At 41.1% G+C, this 21,183-nt stretch overlaps 1 protein-coding gene across 2 annotated transcripts; it reads left to right on the forward strand.

The window, feature by feature from the left end:
* The first annotated feature begins 5,138 nt into the window (after positions 1 to 5,138).
* On the forward strand, positions 5,139 to 19,479 carry LOC118413065 (U1 small nuclear ribonucleoprotein 70 kDa-like). Of its 2 annotated transcripts, none has more exons than XM_035816209.1 (9): positions 5,139 to 5,453; positions 6,265 to 6,327; positions 6,688 to 6,742; positions 7,310 to 7,374; positions 8,803 to 8,865; positions 10,012 to 10,093; positions 16,173 to 16,274; positions 16,701 to 16,776; positions 17,322 to 19,479. In XM_035816209.1, exons 1-9 carry the CDS (start codon positions 5,307 to 5,309, stop codon positions 18,031 to 18,033), a joined length of 1,365 nt encoding a protein of 454 aa, XP_035672102.1. In that variant the 5' UTR covers positions 5,139 to 5,306; the 3' UTR covers positions 18,034 to 19,479. The 2 variants fall into 2 exon arrangements, with proteins under 2 accessions (XP_035672102.1, XP_035672101.1); XM_035816208.1 differs by having other exon boundaries at positions 5,140 to 5,453; positions 16,701 to 16,830; positions 17,293 to 17,795.
* Positions 19,480 to 21,183: the final 1,704 nt, after the last annotated feature.

Below are 21,183 nucleotides of genomic sequence, written 5' to 3' on the forward strand. Positions count from 1 at the left end.
CGACGGATTTACGGAGCACAAGCAAGGTTCCACGTAATTCCGGAAGCCATGCTCTCGGTGCCTTATGATTTCAAGCGGGCATCTTAGCTATGCATTACCCGCACAGTGCAGTATGAGGGCATGTCACTCAGGAACTGTCCTGTAACAACACGAAGGAAGAGGCGATTTGAAACAAAGCTAGAAAAGTTGCCAACCTTTGACATACTAGCTGGGAAATTATCTAAAATATGGGCAAGTTTCATTTTCAGCTTTGATAGCCCCGCCCATTTTCTTTTCTGTCCTCGAACTCTTCAAACTTTTACGGTAACATTATTTTTTATCACCAGCCATAAACCTAGGAATTGACTATGGTCAATATTGACCAACGGATGCCATATACACCAATAAACATGTTCTGATAAAAGAAAGCACAATTGCGAATAACACCTCTAGGTTCTATATAGAGTAAAATTACTCTCTCGCGTGTCGAGATCTTTTCCAAGCTCCCAAATGTTTTGAAGTAACTATAACGTTACAATATTGGTCACTTGTTGATCAATTCTATCTCTTTCTCCTCGATGATTTTTTACTTAATTCTATTTTTAAATCAAATTGATCATGTATTCATAACTTGAATGTTATTCACATGAAATGACATTTCCTCATGAAATGAATAATTCATTCAAGGAAACGCAATGGTTTCATTTCTAAATCTAAGGTTGGTATGTTTCTGAGAATAAGTTATAAACTTTGTGACGAACGTTGAAATACTGTAAATTTGCAGTTTTAGATATAATAAATGAATGTTGACCATTCGGCATGCAAAGACCCGGCGATACACAGAGCCAATTGTTTTAATTACGACACATGACGAATGACTCTAACATTTAAAAAGCCTCGTACCAGCATGCGGGCTAATTCATGTAATTTGCACATTCCATAAAATGTTAACTTCTGTGGTGCCGATTAAACGTTTCTTTCTGTTTTTGCTTTCATTCTGCGATTCAGGTGAGGCACGCGTAAGAAAATTGTAGGAGAAAGAGCTTCTTATTTACAATTGGCAAGGTGTGTAATTTATTGGTGCAACACCTTGCTACATAATAGCCACAATTGACTTTGTTTGATGTACCTATTTGTATTCCTCTTGTGCCTTCCTTTGGCAGGAAAACTAACCTTGATGACTTCTGTTGCGGCAAAGTTTGCCTCGGATAATCGGCTTGACATGGACCTTTGTGGGGTGACAGGCGCCACGCCGGGGGGTGGTACCCTTGTGGTGATCTTAAGAACTCCTCGAAGGCGTTTGAAGGTCGCGCGCACGCAGCGTCAAGGCCGTGTGACCTCCTTAAAAGAATTCGAGTCATAATTGGCGCCTTTTCTCCCGCCCCCTCTTTCTCTCTCCTTGTTCTTTTCCCCTTGCTCTTTTTCTCTCTTTTTCTTCTCCCTTTCTCTTCTCTCCTCTCTCTCTCTCTTTTTCTCTGCTGCTTTCTGATTGCCTTCGCGTTCAAATGACTGACGTCTCCTTAGTTTATATAATAGTGACAAAAATAATCCTTTACCAATCCAAAATACTTTACAAACCAGGTGGCTCAAAATGGACATTGCCTTCCCAAGACCTGCCCACACTTAAAACAAATATCATTACAATCCGCCCAGAGAGCTTCTTGAGATATGCCGACGACACTGACAGGCAGACGAACACATTCGCGTCAGAAACACAATACCTCAATTTTTCATGAAGGTTCCAAATAAACATGTCAGCAATCAGAGATCGGGCTAGCGCTCCGTTAAACATTCAATATCAAAACGCTACAATTTGGCCATAAATACTGCTTGGTGGACCGGGAATAGGTAGGAACGATGGAGAAGAGGCGCACCGGTTAGAATGGACCATAACGCCGTGGAACTTTACACGCGACGCATTGGACGCGCCGAAAGGAAAAAAGTGCAAGATTGATGTTGTCCCGTCATAGAAAGAACAGCAGAATTACACCTGAAGTTATAAGGAAAATGAATGTAAAATTTCCATTCTGAAAAACATCACTTTATTCCAATCGTAAGGACAACACAGTGTAAGGCAGGGCAATTTGAACATAACAATCATCTTGGCGAATTTTACTAGCCTCATTCCAGCTTTATTCGTTGATTGTCCGTCTTCTTCTTAGATAGATATTTACTTCTTGTTATCGTCTTTTAGAATGGAAGAAGACTTTAAAAGTGGGTGTTGAGTTTGACATGCAAAATATGAAACGCTCACTAGTGTATACTCAATGTAGCAAGACCCTTTCAACGGTGGAGCAAAGTGACGAAGGGTACGTGGTCTATAGTCCTCACAAGCGCCACCTAGCGGGCAGCGGACTTTTTTTTCGGTCGGACAGACTGTGTCAAACGTCATTTACAAGTACATGTACAATGTAGTTGTTGAATACGGCATTTGTATGATATAGTATGGCCAATTCAAGCATAGCATTTTATGCGAAATCCAACAGTTACAGAAGAAACACATATCGATAAGAAATTCAAACACATCGGTAGGAAATTCAAACATAAACTAAAAATTTGGATAAGTCCAATTTTCGTGTTGGAAATTTGCAGTTTAACTTTTCCAGGAAAAACTATTTTCTTTTACTACTTGGACGCTCTTGGATGCTGACGTTATTCAATGGTATTTAAAGGGTATGTCACCCCGTAAGGGGCGGTATAACCCCGTCGTGTGTAAACATGTGCGAACATGTTTCAGGCCTCAATGAAAATGGAAATACAATGTAACGTTATGTATATTTTTGCTGGGTGTGTGTGCGATCGTGCGGTTCTGGCGCCTTATCCAGAACGTTTCAAGCCATTAAGGTTTTTGGTACGTTGGTAGGTGTTGTTGACCCGAGGGTAAAGTTTATTGACCTCCTGGTGGCCGACATTAGTACTGCAGCAGGGCGCCCTGTTTTATTATCTTCACCCATGGGCATGTCGATCGTGGTTGTGTCATTGATGCACAGCTGAAGACCACCTGGCCGTTCGTTTCATCGTATTGAAGAGAGGTTGAACTGCCCTGCCGTTGAACGGTCTCCTGACAGGGGATGGTAGCCTCTACCGACAGCCTCCAGATATCGCTGTAAGTTTTTGAAATTGGCCAAATAGACGATAACACACCAGGGGAACAGGCAGGCCCAAACTACGGCATTTTTTTTCATTTTACAGGTTGTCCCAATGTTGCAAACTGTAGATTTTTCATGATCTGGTGTGTTATCGTCTATTTGGTCAGTTTTTGAAGTTTACAGGGACGAGTGAAGCCTGGTAGAGGCGAGATACTTAGACTCAGAAATATACGGAAATAAACAAACGTGAAATAAGAAAAATGTGTCTGTGACACGTGTAGGGAAAGTCTTTTCGATATCACGGAAGTTTGCTGCACACTGACCGCTCAGACCAAACAAAACGGTTACATTGTTTACAACAGATAAGGGCGCTGCCCTATCACCTCTTCAACCCAGACTGAAGAAACGGGGGCTGACTACGAACACATACCAGATACCTGATGACACTGATAACCATGTCGACACCTCAACCTCGTCGCAAAAAAATAGCCTTCATCAGGCCCTCCTACGGCTACGGGGGAAGGGGGATCGCAGAATTCAGGCAAAAAAAAAAAAAAAAATCGGTAAATTAGCCAGGGGAGTCAGTCTATGCAAGGAGGTTTGTCTATGCTTGGGTTCATGGCTGCGCGGCCGACCAACTCCTCTGATCATGATGCCAAAACTCCCCCGGCAAACTACTAGTATTCTCCCTATAAAAATAATGGCCAGTGTATTCAGTCTGGTAGAGACAAAAAGTATCTCAATAGTATATTTCCTCAAATGGACAAAGTGTCCAACAGCCGTCAGTCAGGATACTAGTATTACAACTTCGTACGCATGTGACTCGTTTCATAAAACAATGTAATTTCTAGTAATTAAGATAGCATATATAAACACTATAATGTTAAATATAACATATCGACAGTAAATTTATTGTTATAGAAAAGAAGCAATGATTTGAATTGAAAGACATTCATTTGGTAGTGTCATTTAAGTGTTATTATTAATGTCTACGATGTTGGGGCTACCGGAAAACACTGACTGTCCAGTGTCACGTTACCTCTAACTATGACAGCCTACACATACGTTGTGACCTTTATTTCTAAGATGCGCTTCCATTATGGACACGCTTGTATCGTTTTTTCGGAGATGTTCTTGCCTTTTATATGGACCCAAATCCAAAAGTGGTAGTCAAGTGGATTCTATGCGAATTTTAACAGCATAATCGTCGATTCGCAGTAGAGAGCTTGAAGTTCTGCCAGACCACTCAAAACCTCCCAAAACATTTTAAAAATTTAATGAATATTGATCAGTGCTGAATATGAAAGCTACTTGTTTCCAGCGCGTGTTTCAAGCGCCACGAATGACGTAGAATTCTCAAAAGGAAACGAAGGCCCAGACTACTCAAAAAGAGTTGAAGTTCAAGTTCCACGTTTTTCAATGGCCACTTGACTTTTACAAACGCGCCAAAACACTGCGCTCCAATCTTTTTTCTTCCCACGCTTGAGGACCCTTCTCGAAATTCCAACCTTCCATCCCTGTTGCTCTACCGTCTGACTAACACTAGTAACAGCCAAAAAGTTTTGATCTGGGACGCTACAGGTGCATCTCAGCAGGCACTCCAGGGGGAGAGTTATGGGGCCCTGCGCTGTGGCTCACTTGTTGCGAGAGCTGCATGCACGCATCGATGCGCCTCAGGCCTACCGCCCCGTAGGGCCAACGACGGCGACCCGACAATAAAGACTTTGTCAGATTAATTTGACGTTCAATTCGGAGGCATTGGTATCGATTCCCCTCTGTCCGGAGTCGCCGCGTGCAAGAAAATATCGATTTTGCACTATTTTCCTTGTTCAGCATCAGTGAGCAGTGGAGGCGGAGGAATATGTCAGGGAGGTTTTCCCACAATGCAGTGTGAAAGATTAGCCTGTTCCAAATTCAAGCATTCTTTCGACATCTATAGGTCAAAATGAATTAGACTTTACAAATTGTCGAAATCTATTAGTATAAATTAGATCATGGAAATTTTAATATATCTTAGTGCATCAAATATCATATCTAAGTGAAATATTACTATTTTCCTTTCTTGGTCTCCCCCTGCCGTTTGGTATCGCCCGGTCAGCTTCCTTTGTGCTAGCGATCACGCGAGACGTGTGAGGCGCGTTTTTCCAGATTTCTTGGGAGGAATTTTGCCCGAATTCTCACATTTTCCTCAGAGTTTCCAACGCAGGACGCCACTAAGGGAAGGCAGATCTCTCCGGGATGACGCAGTACCTTCCGCCGAATCTCCTGGCGCTTTTTGCGCCGCGAGAACCGATCCCATACCTCCCGCCTACAGACAAACTCCCATGCGAGAAGATTCGACGAGCCCCGTACGCTGGCGTCACTCCGCATCTTCAGACGTTTGAGGTAAAATATGACGACACCAATTATTCTATATCGTCTATAGCATTGCAATCTACAAATGCTACGTTTGTAATGGTCATAACTGAGGTAGAATACTCAGGAAAACGGCATTTTACTCGAGTTTCTCGAATCCAAGATGGCGGACCGTGGTTCGAAGTTGTAGGATCGATATTCCAACACGTGACAGCAGCTAACGTTCATTGAGACTGATCGCGTACGGTTAACCCAAGTCCCCAGCGGACTGTCTTTATATCGATTCCGTGTACTACTATATAAACAGTCGTCAGACAGGTGTATTTTGTCACCGATCCCCTTTTTTTCGGTACCATGTGTATACCAACTCCCAAGCTTAGTTGCTGAAAGGCAAATTTTGGTATACAATAAAAATATTTGCAGTAACATAATTATGTGTAGAAAGGTTCTCTACAAATTATGAACATGTTTTAGATTTGATTTCCACACCGAATTAGGTAAAGATCATCAGATATCAGTTACTATTGAAATGTTTTTTCTAGTCATCAGACTTGCCATGTTGCTAACAGCTTTTATTAGAACTTAAAATTTGTGATAATTTGTTGTTTTAGACTGTATCCTTGGAATGTTCTTCTGTGCGACTTCTATTGTAAGAAAATAAATACCAAGGTCTGATTAGGTTGCTGTTGCATAATCTTATTCAAGTGTATGCTAGTATTAGAACTAAACTTTGACTTTACCAAATGTGGTACACGTGTTATGTAGATTTCACATTGTTATTATCTTGAAAATGAGAATGATGTAAGACATAACAAATATTTTGTTCTTTTCCCTTTATCAGGACCCGAAGGACACCCCGCCACCCACCAGAGCAGAGACAAGACAGGAACGGTTGGAAAGAAAGGTGGGCTACATATGCAAAACATCCGCAAATCGTCAAAATCAATTACTGTATTCCTCTCCTGATGAATAACCAGCAGACGGGCTACCCCGGTAGCGAAACACACACTCCTAAGCCAGCTTCACTCCTCTGCCAGCTTTAGATACTATCTTATGCTACCGTAGGATCTGCTTGGAGATTATACTTTCAGGTAAGATTGCATAAGGTTGTCTGATGAAAATAGCCATCAAAGTTAAAGTACTCACCATCAAGACAATGTTTTGCAAATGTAGAGAGGCCTAGGAATTCATTGCCAGCTTCTAAAGATCAATTTATGTCTGTAAGTACCATGATGACATTAAATCTATTTTTTCTACTCCACAGAGAAAAGAGAAGCTAGAAGCCCATGCCAACAGACTGGAAGAGAAGGTTTCTGAATGTAAGTACCTGAGTGATATATTACAAGTGTGAAATTCAATACACAATTACAAATTAAGTACAGTGTAGACTGCATGACAGTCAAGTCTGAACGTTGAAAAGAAGTTAGGATGTCGTTATGATTGTGGATGTTGCAGGACATGCAAGTGGAATATTGTCATGGTTCTCACCAGGATTTTGCACAGCATAGGGGGGCATCTTACTTCCTAGCACACCAAAGCAACATGACAAGTGGCACAGACATAAGCATTGTAGTGGGGTATGGGGGTATTTTCATTGTCCAGAAAATTTTAAGATCAACAACCTTCATAAACACTTCCTTCGTTTTTGGTCAAATTTTATGAAATAACTCAAACATTTTGTACCTTCCTTACAAAACAACAGAAAAGCTAGGTTGAAACACAACATCTTGGCCCCCCTGCTCGATTGTGCTGGCGACAACCATGTGTTCTGAACGAAGATATTGTGTTATATTATAAAGTAAAGTGTTATATGCATGTGTAATGTTGTGATGCTAGTGCAGTTGTTTAGAAATACTTATGTAATAGACAATATTCTTCTCTTACAGGGGACCCAGCAAATGATGCAAATGCATCAGGAGATGCTTACAAGACCCTGTTTGTTGCCAGAATTGTAAGTTCTATTGTTAATGTCTTTCCTTCTTTCGCCCAAGTGCTTGCACTTTTGATTAGTATAGAACATGCATGTTTACTGAATAGCTATTGAAAGGAACTCAACCTGCTACAGTCAAGATAATTGATTTTGTTAAAAATCAATTTTCGTTATCGGTTTTTCAATGTAATTCAATAAGCACTTCACGGTCTTTTAACTTCTAAAGTAGCTATAGGTTTTAGGAGCAAGATAATAGCCACGGGCGATTAGATTTTCCACCTGACAGATGACTCGTAAAATTAAGCAGTACTTAATCGGACATTAATGCGTATAGATAAGGCTATAGCCACTATACCTAATCTCTTTCAGCTAAACACTCAGAGTATGGTATACTGAGGAATAGATTTTTCATTTGTCATTTCACGTCTTCTTTGATTTTGGCATTCTACAACTCGATGTATTTTTGGGGGATATTTTTTACAGAACGTATTTGCTCACTTTGCAGCTGCATTGCAAGATTTACAGTACGGTTGAAGCAGACGAAAATTGATGCACATGAGGATGTCATTCGTATAATAAAAACAACATGACCTTACAAGTAGTAGAGCCCCCTATAACACCTTTTGCAGGATTGTTCAGAATAGATAATAAGTCAGGAAGTTTTTTCTAACTAAACAGTGTATCGGCCTTTTATCTACAACAGGCTTTCAGGTTTAAGGCTGTCGCGACAGTGGGCATCGCCTTTAGTCCAACAGAGTCAGTGTAAATTTGATTATGATGCCCTTCGAGACAGAGAGGCTTTTGAGTCAGCCCTTCCGATGGATGAGTTAAGGAATGTTTTTGCCAGATGGGAGCAAGGCCAAAGCTGTTGCTGACCAAAGTGATAGTGCTCATAATGGTAGGGATTGGCCCTGAAAGGAAAAGTATTGCCTTTAGAAGGGAGGGCTGCAGTTGTAAATCTCCTCACAGGATGCATTTCCCTGTTGCTTAGATGACATTTCAAACAGCCGTTGATGATTGTCACCTTTCAGCCAACTTGTGTGCTTAATATGTGAAAAGTGTTCATCAGCTAAGTGTTAAACGTATACCTTCAAAATATCCTCATGTGGGCCGCCATGTGAAAGCATGTGCCGACAAAAGTTGCAGAGCTATGTAATAATATGATAATGCCTGTGTACCTTGTGCTGATGGGCCGTTGGTTGAGTAAAAATATATTCATTTGTGAAACAAACACTAACTTACAAATCCACTCTCATTTCCTATGCCACATATGTCCACTGAACTCGGACGCATCAGCACTCTTTTCAAACCTATATAAACTTTGTACAGATGTTGTATGGGCCAAATGGAAAATTACCTTTATTTGTGAGACAAAATTACCTTTATTTGTGAGACATATGAGAATATGTACCTTACATCCTAATCTGATTTCCTGTGTCCATTCTGCAGAATTATGACACATCGGAGTCGAAGCTGCGGCGAGAGTTCGAGGTCTACGGGCCCATCAGATCGGTAAGTGCACTTACTGACGCCCAAATGGCCCGGTGATTCACTGCTGATGGGTTGGAGGATAGCGGCATTAAAAGCACATCTGCACCTATGGTCAAGAGGATAGATGGGGTCATGTTGTTTGGATGGGACATTGGGTGTTTCGAGTGGAACAGTTTAATAAATACTGTATTTTCTCGAATAAAGTAAAAAGTAAAGTACGCACCCCTGATTTGGGGCAAGTCTCAGACAGATCTGTGTGACTGAAAGGTAAAATGTATAAACTCAAATAAAGTATGCTCCCTTCTCCGACAACGCCATTGTGTATGTTTTACGTCCTTCCTAGAAGACAAGTTTAGCTCCACCTTCTTTTATTGTAGTTATTTTTTTTACTATTTATCCTTGCAATAACCTCTAATAAATTATCACCCAACTTTGGCAACAACTAGTACTAGCACATTTTCAATTTTGTAAAGTTTCAAAAGAGTGTACTTTATTCGAGAAAATAAAGTATGCCTTTTCTGGAAGGGGCATCTCCGACCCAGTATAATCCAATGATCACTCCCAGTGGTATTTAACAGCAGAAGAGATGAATATAATGACAGCTTCTAATGGGGCATTGGTGTAGCTTAAGCCCCTCTGATGTCCTATGTGTCTTGCTAATGCTAGTTATGTCCTATCAACTAGCATTTAGAGCATCGCATGTAACTGTTAAGCCCACTTATAATGTATGTACATTTCAGTTACTTGATTTACCTTTATTTTATCTCACGTTTTAGCATTGAGTCATCAAACATTTGGAGCTAGAGCTTTTGCAAGGATTTTACTGTACAGCACTTAAGAACATTTTGACATTTCCATGACTTAATTTCATAACCGGTTAGAGGAGAGTATAGGAGCGCCAGTAAGCTATGTAAGATGGCACCCAGGCTAAGTAGGTAAAAGGACGTCAAACTTTTAATACTAGAAGCCTTTTTTTCTGGTCAAGTTATCTTTCAAAGCTACAATGGTACAAAGAAGAAATTTTGATGTCAACACTGTCCACAAGTTCAATAGAAATCACATGTAGACATAAAATACAGGAAGGCGATGTGCAAAACAAAATAGAGTCCAACATCTTATTTTATTTGTAACACTAACAGACAAACAACTTGTCTTTTTCCTCTACAGATTAAGATGACGAAAGATGTGAACACAGGGAAGCCTCGTGGGTACGCTTTCATTGAATATGAACATGAGCGGGACATGCACTGTAAGTATTGCTTTAACTTGACTCTCCTTTATCCACTCATTACGTAGACACTACCCCTTAAAGTTAATCCCAACTGTCCATATAATATCTACTTTTCTTCAGGAAGATTTGAATTTGCATGAATGCTTCTCCAGAAACAACATTGCTCCAAAAAAATCTCTGCTTGTGACATGGGATGGAGGACACTGTCTTGGCATTTACAACTGCAATGAGAGGCACTTCAGCTTTTTTTCTGGTGTAGAGGCAGTTTCAAGTCAAGCTTTCATGTGCAAGGCAGTGTATTTGATCCCTTGTCTCTAATTGTTAAACTTCTCCGTGCAGAAATAGCCTCTTAGTACCAAGTATTGGTTGCAGGGTTATTCAGCACAGAGAAGGTAGTCCCCTTTTCTGTCGTCTACAAAAAGTGTATTCTTCTTTTTTCCATACATGTTTCTGGCAAACAAACTGGATGTTGATGTTCACAGCCATAAATTCAGCTTGACCTGAAAATGCTATCATTCTTTTCTTTAGTTTCTCCAGTCCCTTCAAAATGACCTGTTTTCTTTCTCTTTTGAGTTTCCAACTATCCATCGAACGGAGTAGTTAAGAACTAGAGATCTAGAGATTTTAGGAACTAAAGTGGTATTCTGCCTGCCTGTTCTATATAACCATCTCCCTGATACAAGAATAGATGTTGTGACAAAGACACATTTGGTGACACAAGACCGTCATATCAGGGAGATGGTTATGAATCACATAACATAGTACAAGTTGAATATTGATTTTTTGACTGAAATCACAACATGACCCACAAATGGTACATACAAATTCAAATTCATTGGGATATTTGACATGGCCACACATGTAATTTGCAAGCCCTATGTCCCCTTCATGCCCTCAGATATATCATATTTTAAGCAGTTATCAAATTTATCTGGTGACGAACACAAGTAACTAACTTTAGTGACTTAGATCTAAACTTAAGTGACTAACTTTATCCTGAATATGATGCGGGTTATACAGTGTGTCAAACCCAGACTACCATTGGTAAGTAGTCCGTCACAAAAAGCACAAGGATCCTTGTGCTATGAATTGGGTAAGTGGTTAATCGTACCAGTATATTCAAACTTCCCTTGACTTGATATAAACCTTACAAGGTTGTTCAGTTTGAAAGGAAAAAGATACAAATTAGAATGATAATGCAGGGCTCGAAATTCATTTTTGGGATTAGGTGCACTGGTGCACCCAGCTTAAAAAATTGGGTGCACCAAAAAAATTTTGGGTGCACAACTTAAATTTAAGTAAAATGTAAAAAAAGACTAATAACAAAACTTAGTTACAAGCTATCAAATTCTTAAACAAGTAACATGACAGATGTTTTTATTGTCTCTCTAACACTTCGATGTCAAGAATATGTCTATGTATACTAGTATACTTGATATCTTTACATAAATAAACCTAAGAAAATATTTCAAAGGGTGCACCCACTGAAAAAAATTGGGTGCACAGTTCCAATTTTGGGTGCACCTGGGTGCACATGCACCCAGTATTTCGAGCCCTGTAATGCCAAATTGTGAAATATGGAAGTATTTCAGCGATGACATGACTGTCTGTAGTATATTCAATTTCATGTTCTCGACACTGGGTAAAATTCAATAAAAAACGCATCAGAAATTTTGATTGAGTGAACCTAAATCCATTATCGACAAAATAGTCCTGGTAATTGAACTCTCATTTGTAGTACAAGCATTAGATTTCATCAATTGACTACCCCATAGGGACAGAGTCCCATAACTGGATCACTCCCCTGCCACAGTGCTACGTAAGTGCCTGTATCTGTTGCTATTATTATGGCCATTACAGCCCTGCCCTTGTTTCTCCCTTCCCTACATCAGTGACCTCCTTTTAGACAATTAGGAATACTAATTGGTAAGATAGGCCTGGGCCGGCAAACTGGATTTTATGGATTGCATTGCTTGAAGACTGCGAGCCTGATATAAAAGTGTGCCCCTCCCAAATTGTATTGGTCTCACATTTTGTCAGAGTGATTTGCTTTCGTTCAGAGATAATTTTCAAAGCAATTTGTATGTACAAAATATTCTCTCACAATTTGATACTGATGGACCAATGGTCAATGAGACCACACATTTTCCATTCACGCAAGCATTAAAGGTTCTTCTATATTGACCATCTATGCACGTATACCAGATTTTTTTTGAGCGCTGAGTGGTCTTCTTGGGTAGGTTTGACTGTAGTTATGCTGATGCTAATTTCTCATTTGGCAACATGTAGCAGAGGAGCAGATGCCATTGCGCAGCGTTGTCCGTTTACCCAAAAAAGGTACTGCTACATTCCTGTGTGCAAGCCAAAATCAATAACACATGTGGATGTTATCCATAAAATTAAGTTATGCTGCCTAATTGGCCTGATAAGAGGAATGGTCCCACATTTCAGTCCCTTCGATAAGCCTTATTGTGGCATTAAGTCTTCCTGATGGCAACTATGGGACATTTTGTATGCCATAATTGTCCTGAGGGGGACAGTAAGATTTGCATCTTGAAAATGTGCGATATAACTAGGGTGGACCCGATGGACAGAGCCGCATGGAAGCGTAGTATGAAGACTATAGCCAACTGCTGCCTACTCCTGTGTCAGGGACCCCAGCAGCAGTATAATCAAATACTGGATACTACTACTAAACCCCTGATATGTTTTGGTAATTTGATGAAAGGAGTATCTTGGCACGAGCTGCCACAGAATACTTGGCATTACTTAAACCTGACATGTACATTTGCCACTGTTGCAAAGTGTGACCACTCCTAGGATTTGTAAGTTGAATATGTGGTAGAAAATACAACATACACTGCTTCTGGTGTTGACCTGATATGATATTGTTTAAATAAATTGCTTCTAAACTTAGCAGTAGTGGTAAATAAGATAAAGGTAACTCCAAATTGAGAAGGTTCCCCATGCTGGTAAGTCAGGTTATCATAAAGTTATCTGAGCAGTTTTCTTTGCAAGTAGCAAACCAGGTTTGTGTTCTAAGATGGCCAGTGGTGGAGTATATCTATATGTTGAGTGTTATGATGGATGGAGAATATGTTGAACATCGGGGAACGTGGTAAGGAAAATAAAATGTCTGCAAATAGAGGAATAACATTCATCCACAAATTGGAGATGGTAAGCCTGGCAACTGACAAATCATTGTAGATTTATCTAATACTAGATCTGCCTGGAAGTACAACCATACCCTACAGTACTGTAGATGCACTTGCAGTTATTTTGTGTGTGTGTTTTGCTGGGGTTGGTAAATCCCCATGTCTGTGTGAATAACGGCAGTACCCATGCTTGTTTGGTAAGTTTGGATTCCCTGGAGGAGGGACGTCAAGAGGGAGGACTCACAGGACAGGTAGCAATTGCAGGATGTTGGTAAACTAAGGGTCTACTTCTCTTTCGATCTTTGAAAAGTTACTTGGATTTATAATTGATGCAATTGAGAAAAGGATGGTGGAAGAGGACACATGTCAGGTATATCCATGCTGATCTGATGGCATTGCCTGAAGAGGAGATCAAGTTGTGGTAGCCAGGTTCTAAGTGTTGAAAATGAAATGGTGCTTTGTTGTCTTTAGAAAGGAGTTTGTAAGTTTTCTCAACCTCATACCTGCATCCAGTGCAGGTCTAAAATACAAAAATTTTATGCTGAGGAAAGAAACATATCTTTAGCCAAAATGTAGTTTTCAGCAGTCAAGATTGTGGTAAGTGAGGAGAAAAAGAAATGAGGTTGCTGTGGCACAAATTTTTTTGGGAGTTTTGAAAGTTGTTTGCCCTAAAACTGTTTCTGCACTTGGTGCAGGTAGGACGGTAACAACAATCATTTATTGCAGCCTTTATTAATTACAATTACTGCTACTTCCATTTTGTTGATGAACAGTAGCTAAAACTTAGTAAAAGAAGTCAATTTTCATTTGTTCTGTTGCGTGTTGAAAAACTAATGTTTGTCCAACTTTGTTGAGAATTGATTTTCTTTGGAAACACCAAAAAAAAGTCGAGCTGTGCATGCGTGAAACTGCAACTAGAAGTCCGTTTGGGTGTCCAGATATTAATGCTGTTCCATTCCTCTTTGTGACACAGCCTCTGTGGCGATGTGTGAACGCGGCCTTACTGTACTGCGCACTACACTTGCCATATGACACGTTCTTGAGCAGTACTATGGGTGGGTATGGTTGGTAAGGAAAGGTGGTAAGACCCGTATATATACACCACTGGTGTGTGTAAGGCACCACGTGCAAGACACACGTAGCTTAGCTTCAGGAGTGCACAGAAAGAAAGAAAAAAAACTATGGTTGCGTAACAGGCCTGCATGCATCGTTTGCATGTACTTTCAAAGAATTTGGGAACCTTTGTCAAGGTTTAATTAACACAAAGTCAGTTGAAGTTGCATTTGAGTAATTCTTATATTTGATATCACAAGCATTATACACAGTAGGTCCTTTGAAAGATTATCACCTTTTGATTTATACGTCTGAGAAAAGATAGTACAGTATATCTACAATCTTCAGAAAGATCACTGCTTTGGGTTAACATGTAATAAGGTGTATATAACAAGACAGGTTTGTGAAGGTAGTAGAAGGCTATTTTACATTGAAAATTATTAAAAGTTAACATACAAAACAAACTTCAAAGTTTTTCAAGGAGTAGTACAGATTTATTCTAACTAAATGTCTTTTGAGGTTCAGTTCTTGAATAGAACAAAATAGAATACAAAAAAACTTAGCTGACATGTACTGATTGATTGATTGAAGAAAGGCACATGCAACACTGCAATTCGCAGTTCGTGTTATTGACAACATTGTCCAAATTTCCTCCCGAAATAAATCATGTGTTAGATGTGCCTTTTTTCGAACCTAAAGCCGGGTAAGTCGGGTAAGTATCCACCTCTGGACTTGCCGGTCGACTACCGAACAGCACGGCCCATTTCCTTCCCATGGTCGGTCCATACCAGCGCTCGCACCCCCTCCGTACTTTGAACAAGCCCATGCAGGCAGGTCTAAGGTTTGAAACCAGGGTAAAATGGCATTTTGCGCATTTTTTTAACTCTCTCTGTCTGTGACTGTGGTTGTTTGTCCCTTCCTTAGTATATTGTTGAGCAAAGATGTATGTAAAGATCTACCCACCCCCTATGCCCACCCTTCAGGTAAAAAGGGTGGATACTGTTCTTAAACGTTTATATAACTTAGACTGGCTTTACTGGCAGCTGAAGTAAGACCAAGACAAGCTTTTGCCATCTTCTTTGTCTGAAGTCTAGAAATACAAAGCTGCCAGTTTATGCCAAAGGTGCCACAAACTAACATCATACCAATCTCCACCTCCATCTTATGCTGAATTAGTACGGTAATGCAATAAGTCAGTATGATTGAGGTGTTTTTTTTAGCACAATGATTGTAGAAGACCACATTTCTTCACTTGCGCAGGTTGGATACAGGTGAAGAAGAAAAGGTGTTTTCTCCATGGTTGAAGTGTTGGTTATCTTTGGTGTGGATGTTTTTTTTTAATGATTAGTGTAGCAGGACATGGTCTCGAAGCTACTGTAGCTATTACAAATTGAATGGAAGAAATCTTGCAGTAACATCTAAAAGTATAATCAGGCCAGGGAGCCTTCTTGAATGGGTTGAGAAAATATCTTAACTCCACTTTGTCTCTCTGTACTTGAAGAATCTGTTGATATTAAGTCTGGCAACATCAGGTAGTTTTACTTTTTGTACAAATGATTTTGTGGTTGCCCTAACTTCTCCATTGTGAGTCTGACTGAAGTACCATAGTATAATTTAGTAGCTTTGAGACCGCTCTTGGTAACCTGTAGCATACTGCAGTTCACACCACTACTCCAAGTTGTTACTGGACCACTGGTAACTCAGCATGCTATGGGTTAAATGATTACATGTTCCCAAAGTTAACGTCCTGCTCTCTTCTAGCACAGAAGGAACACAACAGGTAAAGTATAACAGGGTGTGTCCAGGACCTGCAGGTAACAAGATATAACCCGTTTGTGTGGCCGCCGTTTTAACATGACTCTTTTGCCCGTGGCTGGCATCTTTCGCAGCGGCCTACAAGCACGCGGACGGTAAGAAGATTGATGGTAGACGTGTTCTTGTGGATGTGGAAAGGGGAAGAACGGTGAAAGGGTGGCGCCCGCGTCGTCTTGGTAGGTATTCTACTGTCCTGGGTTATAACTGGGGGAAAGATGATGCAAGACAGTTTTGCAATGGAAGAAGTTGGCAGGGTGAAATTGAGGTAACGGAAGGTAACGATGCTAACGGTTTGAATGTTTATGAAAGTTTTAACCTTGTTCAATCAAACAGTTTAAACGAGCAATCAGAAATGTTTGTCTAGGAACCACAGAAGTTGGGTATGAACATTGATGCCAAAAAGTTTTAAACGATGTCAAAAACACATTTGTCTGCTGATATAAAATGTCTAAATAATAAATTGTCTGACTTTTATAGCAACTTGTACTAGTTGCAGTTAGTTGTTCTTTATGGGGGATGATGGATTCTTGCACTTTGTGGATGGTTTCTCGTATTCTTGACTTGACTGGGAGAAGCATGGGCTAACTTGGTACACGAAATAGGTGGCGGATTGGGCGGAACTCGCAAGGGAGGCCCGGAGGTCAACGTGAAGCACTCTGGCCGTGAGGATCCCACGCGAGGGCTGGGCGGTGGGGAGGACCGCTTCGGTGGTGGACCGCCAGGCTTCCAAGTGTAAGTTATCTTCAATAAAACTACCTTCTTTGGGTGTTTTTGGTTTGTTTTTAATTTATCACAATACACCAAGTGTAAGTTATCCTCTCCTTTCTGGGACATATTTTGGAACATCTTATTTGTATTCGTAACAGTGTTGCATAATCCAAAGTAATCACATAAAAGTTGATTAGGCGAGTGATTCTCAGTTGTTTTCAAAATTAAAGTATGTATTATCGGAAGGATTATTTGTTTTGCACTTCTGATACATGAGCATATGGCTGTTCCATGGTAATGGTAATGAGAATGGTAGTGTGCCAGCTTTAAAAGAGAGACTCCAGAGTTTTTTATTTTGTTTGGTACATATTTGTTTTAGGATGTCATTGCCCGTTGTATGATTGCTCTGTAATGTAGTGTAGACATCTTCATACAGCCCAGACAGGTAAGAACTTGTACGAAGCTGTCGGCACACCTTTCTCGCAGGGATCGCGAGCGTGGAGTGGCGGCGAGATGGAGCATATCCGGGAGCGCGGCGAGAGACCGGAGCGTCCCGAGAGGCGTCGCAGCCGCGAGAGGAGCCGGGATCGCGGAGAACGCCGCCGCAGCAGGGATCGCAGCGAACGGGGCGATCGCGGTGACAGGGCAGAGCGGGGAGACCGGCCCGAGCGCCACCGGAGCCGCGACACGAGCAAGGAGCCGCGCCGCCGCTCTCGCAGCCGGGACCGCGAACGCCGCCGGGATCGTGACCGGAAGCGCGGTGGCGGCGGTGGGGAGGAAGAGAAGCCAGAGGGAGAGGAAGCAGGGGAGGTCATGAATGGCGAGGACGGCCAGGAGAATGACGGAATCAGCAGTGGTGGCGGCAAACGCGAGAGAGAACGAGACCGGGATCGAGACAGAAAGGACCGCGATCGCGACCGCAAGAAGAGCCGGCGCGACCGGGATCGTGACCGTGACCGGCGGGATCGCGACCGGGACAGGGATCGCGACCGAGGACGGGACAAGAACCGGGACAGGGATCGCGGCGGGGATGCGGATCGCGCTCCTGAGGAGGAGAGAGAGCAGGGTGAGTATGGAGAGGTTGTGATAAAGCAGGAGCCCATCGATCCGGATGAGGTGCAGGAACAACAGGAGGAGCAGGTGGAGGGGATCCCAGAGGATATCGCGTTTTACCCTCCCCCACCCCCTCCTGCCGAACCTGAGGACGGGGAAACGATGGACTATTAATCCTCTAGAACTCTCTAACGTCTGTAATAACCTTGGGCGTCACACAGTTGGCCCTCCTTTAGCATGTTGATATTAAATACTTTTAGGTTTTAAAGAAATAGCAGGATACTTGTATTTGAGGTAAGGAATTTTCCATTTAAAAAGTTGTGTAAGAGGGTGGTCAAAGTAGTATTACCATATAAAAATCAGTGTCAAAAAAGTTGGAATAGTAAATCGGGTCACAAATGTGGCCTTTCATTTTGACAAACACACCAATTAGGTTGAAAATACATTAGTAAGTGACCCCCTTTTCAAAACTTTTTACATGGAATAGTCCAGTAGAAACTTCACAGGAATATACTTCAAGATCCCGTCATGGAAGACTTGGTAAGTTGATGTGCATGTGACGTAAGTATAGTCAATAAGACCTGGAAATATGTGATTCTCTGTAGAGTGTTGGTTAAAGCTCTACGTGTTTTTCTTTTCTTTTTCATTTGTTCCAGACTTCAAAAGTTGTGATTTTAATGGACTTTGTGAGGGTACTAATTGAAAAAATAGGCACAACTTTTATACTGCAGTCTTCGTCTTGTTCAATGGGTTTAATGTTAAAGAACAAACCTCAGAGGTTCTCCTGGAACAACTGTGGGGAGTTGCGTGAAAATGTGGAGTTAATCTTTTTAGTTTATGAATAATGATGTAGATCTAGTATCTTAATTGATTAAGTTCCTTTAATTTTGAATTGTACAAATCATTCTGTTGTCCACTGGATGCTAAGTTCCCTCCCATTTTCACACAAACACCTACAAAGTCCTACTGATTCTTTTTCTGGTTCCACCACGGATTCATCCCTTGTACTGTATATCGGTGTAACCTGCCTGTACTGTTGGTAAGTTTGCAGGTAAGCCTCTTGTTAGGTAAGCCTTACGTATAAAACTTCTAAATGTAAATACAACATTGGAGGGGGGGGAGTAACTGGCGACAAGTAAAATATTGCAGTATGTAAGACACTACAAGACATTATAGTATACATTAACACCTTACAGATACATGTTAAGAAGCATCTTTCAAAGCAAAGCCAGAATTGTTGTTCCTAACATTGTTACTCATCACTTGACACCCTTACATCAGTAAGTCAAGTTGATACAGCAATAACAGATATAAGAGACCTACATCATTGTGATGATTACAGTTGTCTGCCATTTAGCTAAATGCCTCCAGTAAAGTTGGAATGAAGGGGCAGACAGTACGGACAGGAAAGTCTCTTTTTGATTTGCCTTTCGAAGTTGTTGATGATCATGATTGTACAGACCCGTAGAAGCAGTGCTGGTAGGTATAGATGGAATTGCTGAATGTTTAAACCATGTACTGACTGAACCTGATGGCCACGAAGTAAGTTTTTCCCCAATAGCAGAATAACATGTACTGTTCACACTGGAAAAGTCTGCTATTAAACATTTTACACCCATCCTCGAAGGCTGTATTTATCATGTTTACTTATCAGGTGTTGCTAGACGCTCGGACTTGACAACCCCAGGGGTGAAAGATATGGATGATGTATGATGAATAGTCAAGTCAAAGCTTCAGACATACTCACATAGATATCAGAACGCATGTGTGCCCACAGAAATTCTAGGCAAAGTACCTATAAAATGTTTGGCCATTGTTGCTAATTGAAACTGGCCGAGACAAGGACTGTTTTCTTTTGCAGGGACTTTACCTTTGACATATTGCCTAGAATTCCTGTCGCCACACATGAGTTTTGATCTTTGTGAGAGGGCTTATTTCATGTAGCCATATTTTATGGCTACACGAAGGGGTAACAATCTTGCCTTGCAACATCTGCTTGGAGATTACGTCTTTACAAGCTGGTTGGTAATTGAAATAGAAGGCTGATTAATGGGGGAAAATGGTCAAAAAAGAGAGACCAACGGAGAATTTTAACCACCTTGTGTGATAATTAATGATGGTCAAACGAATATAGGTTGCAAAAGCAAGTGAAGGCTACTTTCCAAGCAGAGGTCGAGTCGCGTAGATATAGTAGTTGTCAGAAAATTACACCGGCGCTCCTCTGTAATAGAAAAATTACACCGGCGTTCCTCTGTAATTTTTCCGACTACTACTATATATACGCGACTCATCCTCTGCTTGGAGAGTAAGTGAAGGCCAGTTCATAAGTGTCTGCACTTAAACTGATGAGCAAAGCTGACGTCATTCGGCCTGCCAAACGGACAAGCCCACGCGTCTGGTAACTAATTTGGTTCGGACTCAAAAAGTGGATTACAAACGTGTTTACGTCATTTCAACATCGACCTTTCACGTCCAACTCCATGCAGTCTCTGGTGACGTCATATCAGTCAGTAGACTTGACGATCCCCTCCGAAAATAGCCGACCTGCCCTTGCCATGTGACGGCAGTACGTGTTCAGTGCCACGGTTGTGACGGGCATGTGAAAGTTACCCGTCCTGGTATTCTAGACAAAGGGACGTGCAAAAACTAGAATCATGGAAGATGACTATTTTTCTATATATGTGCGTGTGTGTGTGTTTTCAACCTTTATTTAACCTTAAAATTACATCTCTTCGCCCTTGGCCGGTTTTCAGAAGATCAAGGTAGAAGGAATATCCCATGTAATGACATTACATGGGATATTATACAGTTATTTACCGGGATACATGCATGATCATGCATAGTGCAAGGCAACATGGAAAACAAGCAGATTTGTTGACAGGGCTTTTGATAATCTTCAAGAAGATGTCGGGAGACAAAATTGTATACCAAGCTGACCGTGTTTTCCTAGGTCCTGTTTGAGGCAGTTTGTATTGAAACCTAGCTGACATTTTCTCCCAAACACATGTCAAGCAATCTTCATAATGCTGCAATTAAGCACTGATAAGTTTCGGCCGCAAAAATGTTGGAGAGTTAGCCTGGTATCCAGTCGTATTATAGCTCGATTTGCAGAGAGGATACAGGAGACTATGGATCTATAATACTGCTGGATACCAGGCTATTGGACAATAGTAAACATTAAATTCGCGACTATTTCTGAGTTTTGCTAATTCAGACATTAAACAGGTGCAAAGGGGTAAATGACATTTCAGCAGCAAAATGTATGAAAAGATAGATGTGCTTGCTTATGTCCAAATTAGACGTATTTGTCGCCGTTTCCCAGAA

The sequence above is a fragment of the Branchiostoma floridae genome, chromosome 4 (genome assembly GCF_000003815.2).
Source record: "Branchiostoma floridae strain S238N-H82 chromosome 4, Bfl_VNyyK, whole genome shotgun sequence".
Lineage (NCBI taxonomy): Eukaryota > Metazoa > Chordata > Leptocardii > Amphioxiformes > Branchiostomatidae > Branchiostoma > Branchiostoma floridae.

Excerpts from the sequence above, each read along its gene's own strand:
- LOC118413065 (XM_035816209.1), top strand. The coding sequence starts at position 5,307 with ATGACGCAGTACCTTCCGCCGAATCTCCTGGCGCTTTTTGCGCCGCGA. Across the intron at positions 5,454-6,264 it reads CGCATCTTCAGACGTTTGAG|GACCCGAAGGACACCCCGCC; the intron begins GTAAAATATGAC and ends TCCCTTTATCAG. Across the intron at positions 16,777-17,321 it reads GGCCGTGAGGATCCCACGCG|GGAGCATATCCGGGAGCGCG; the intron begins AGGGCTGGGCGG and ends TGGCGGCGAGAT.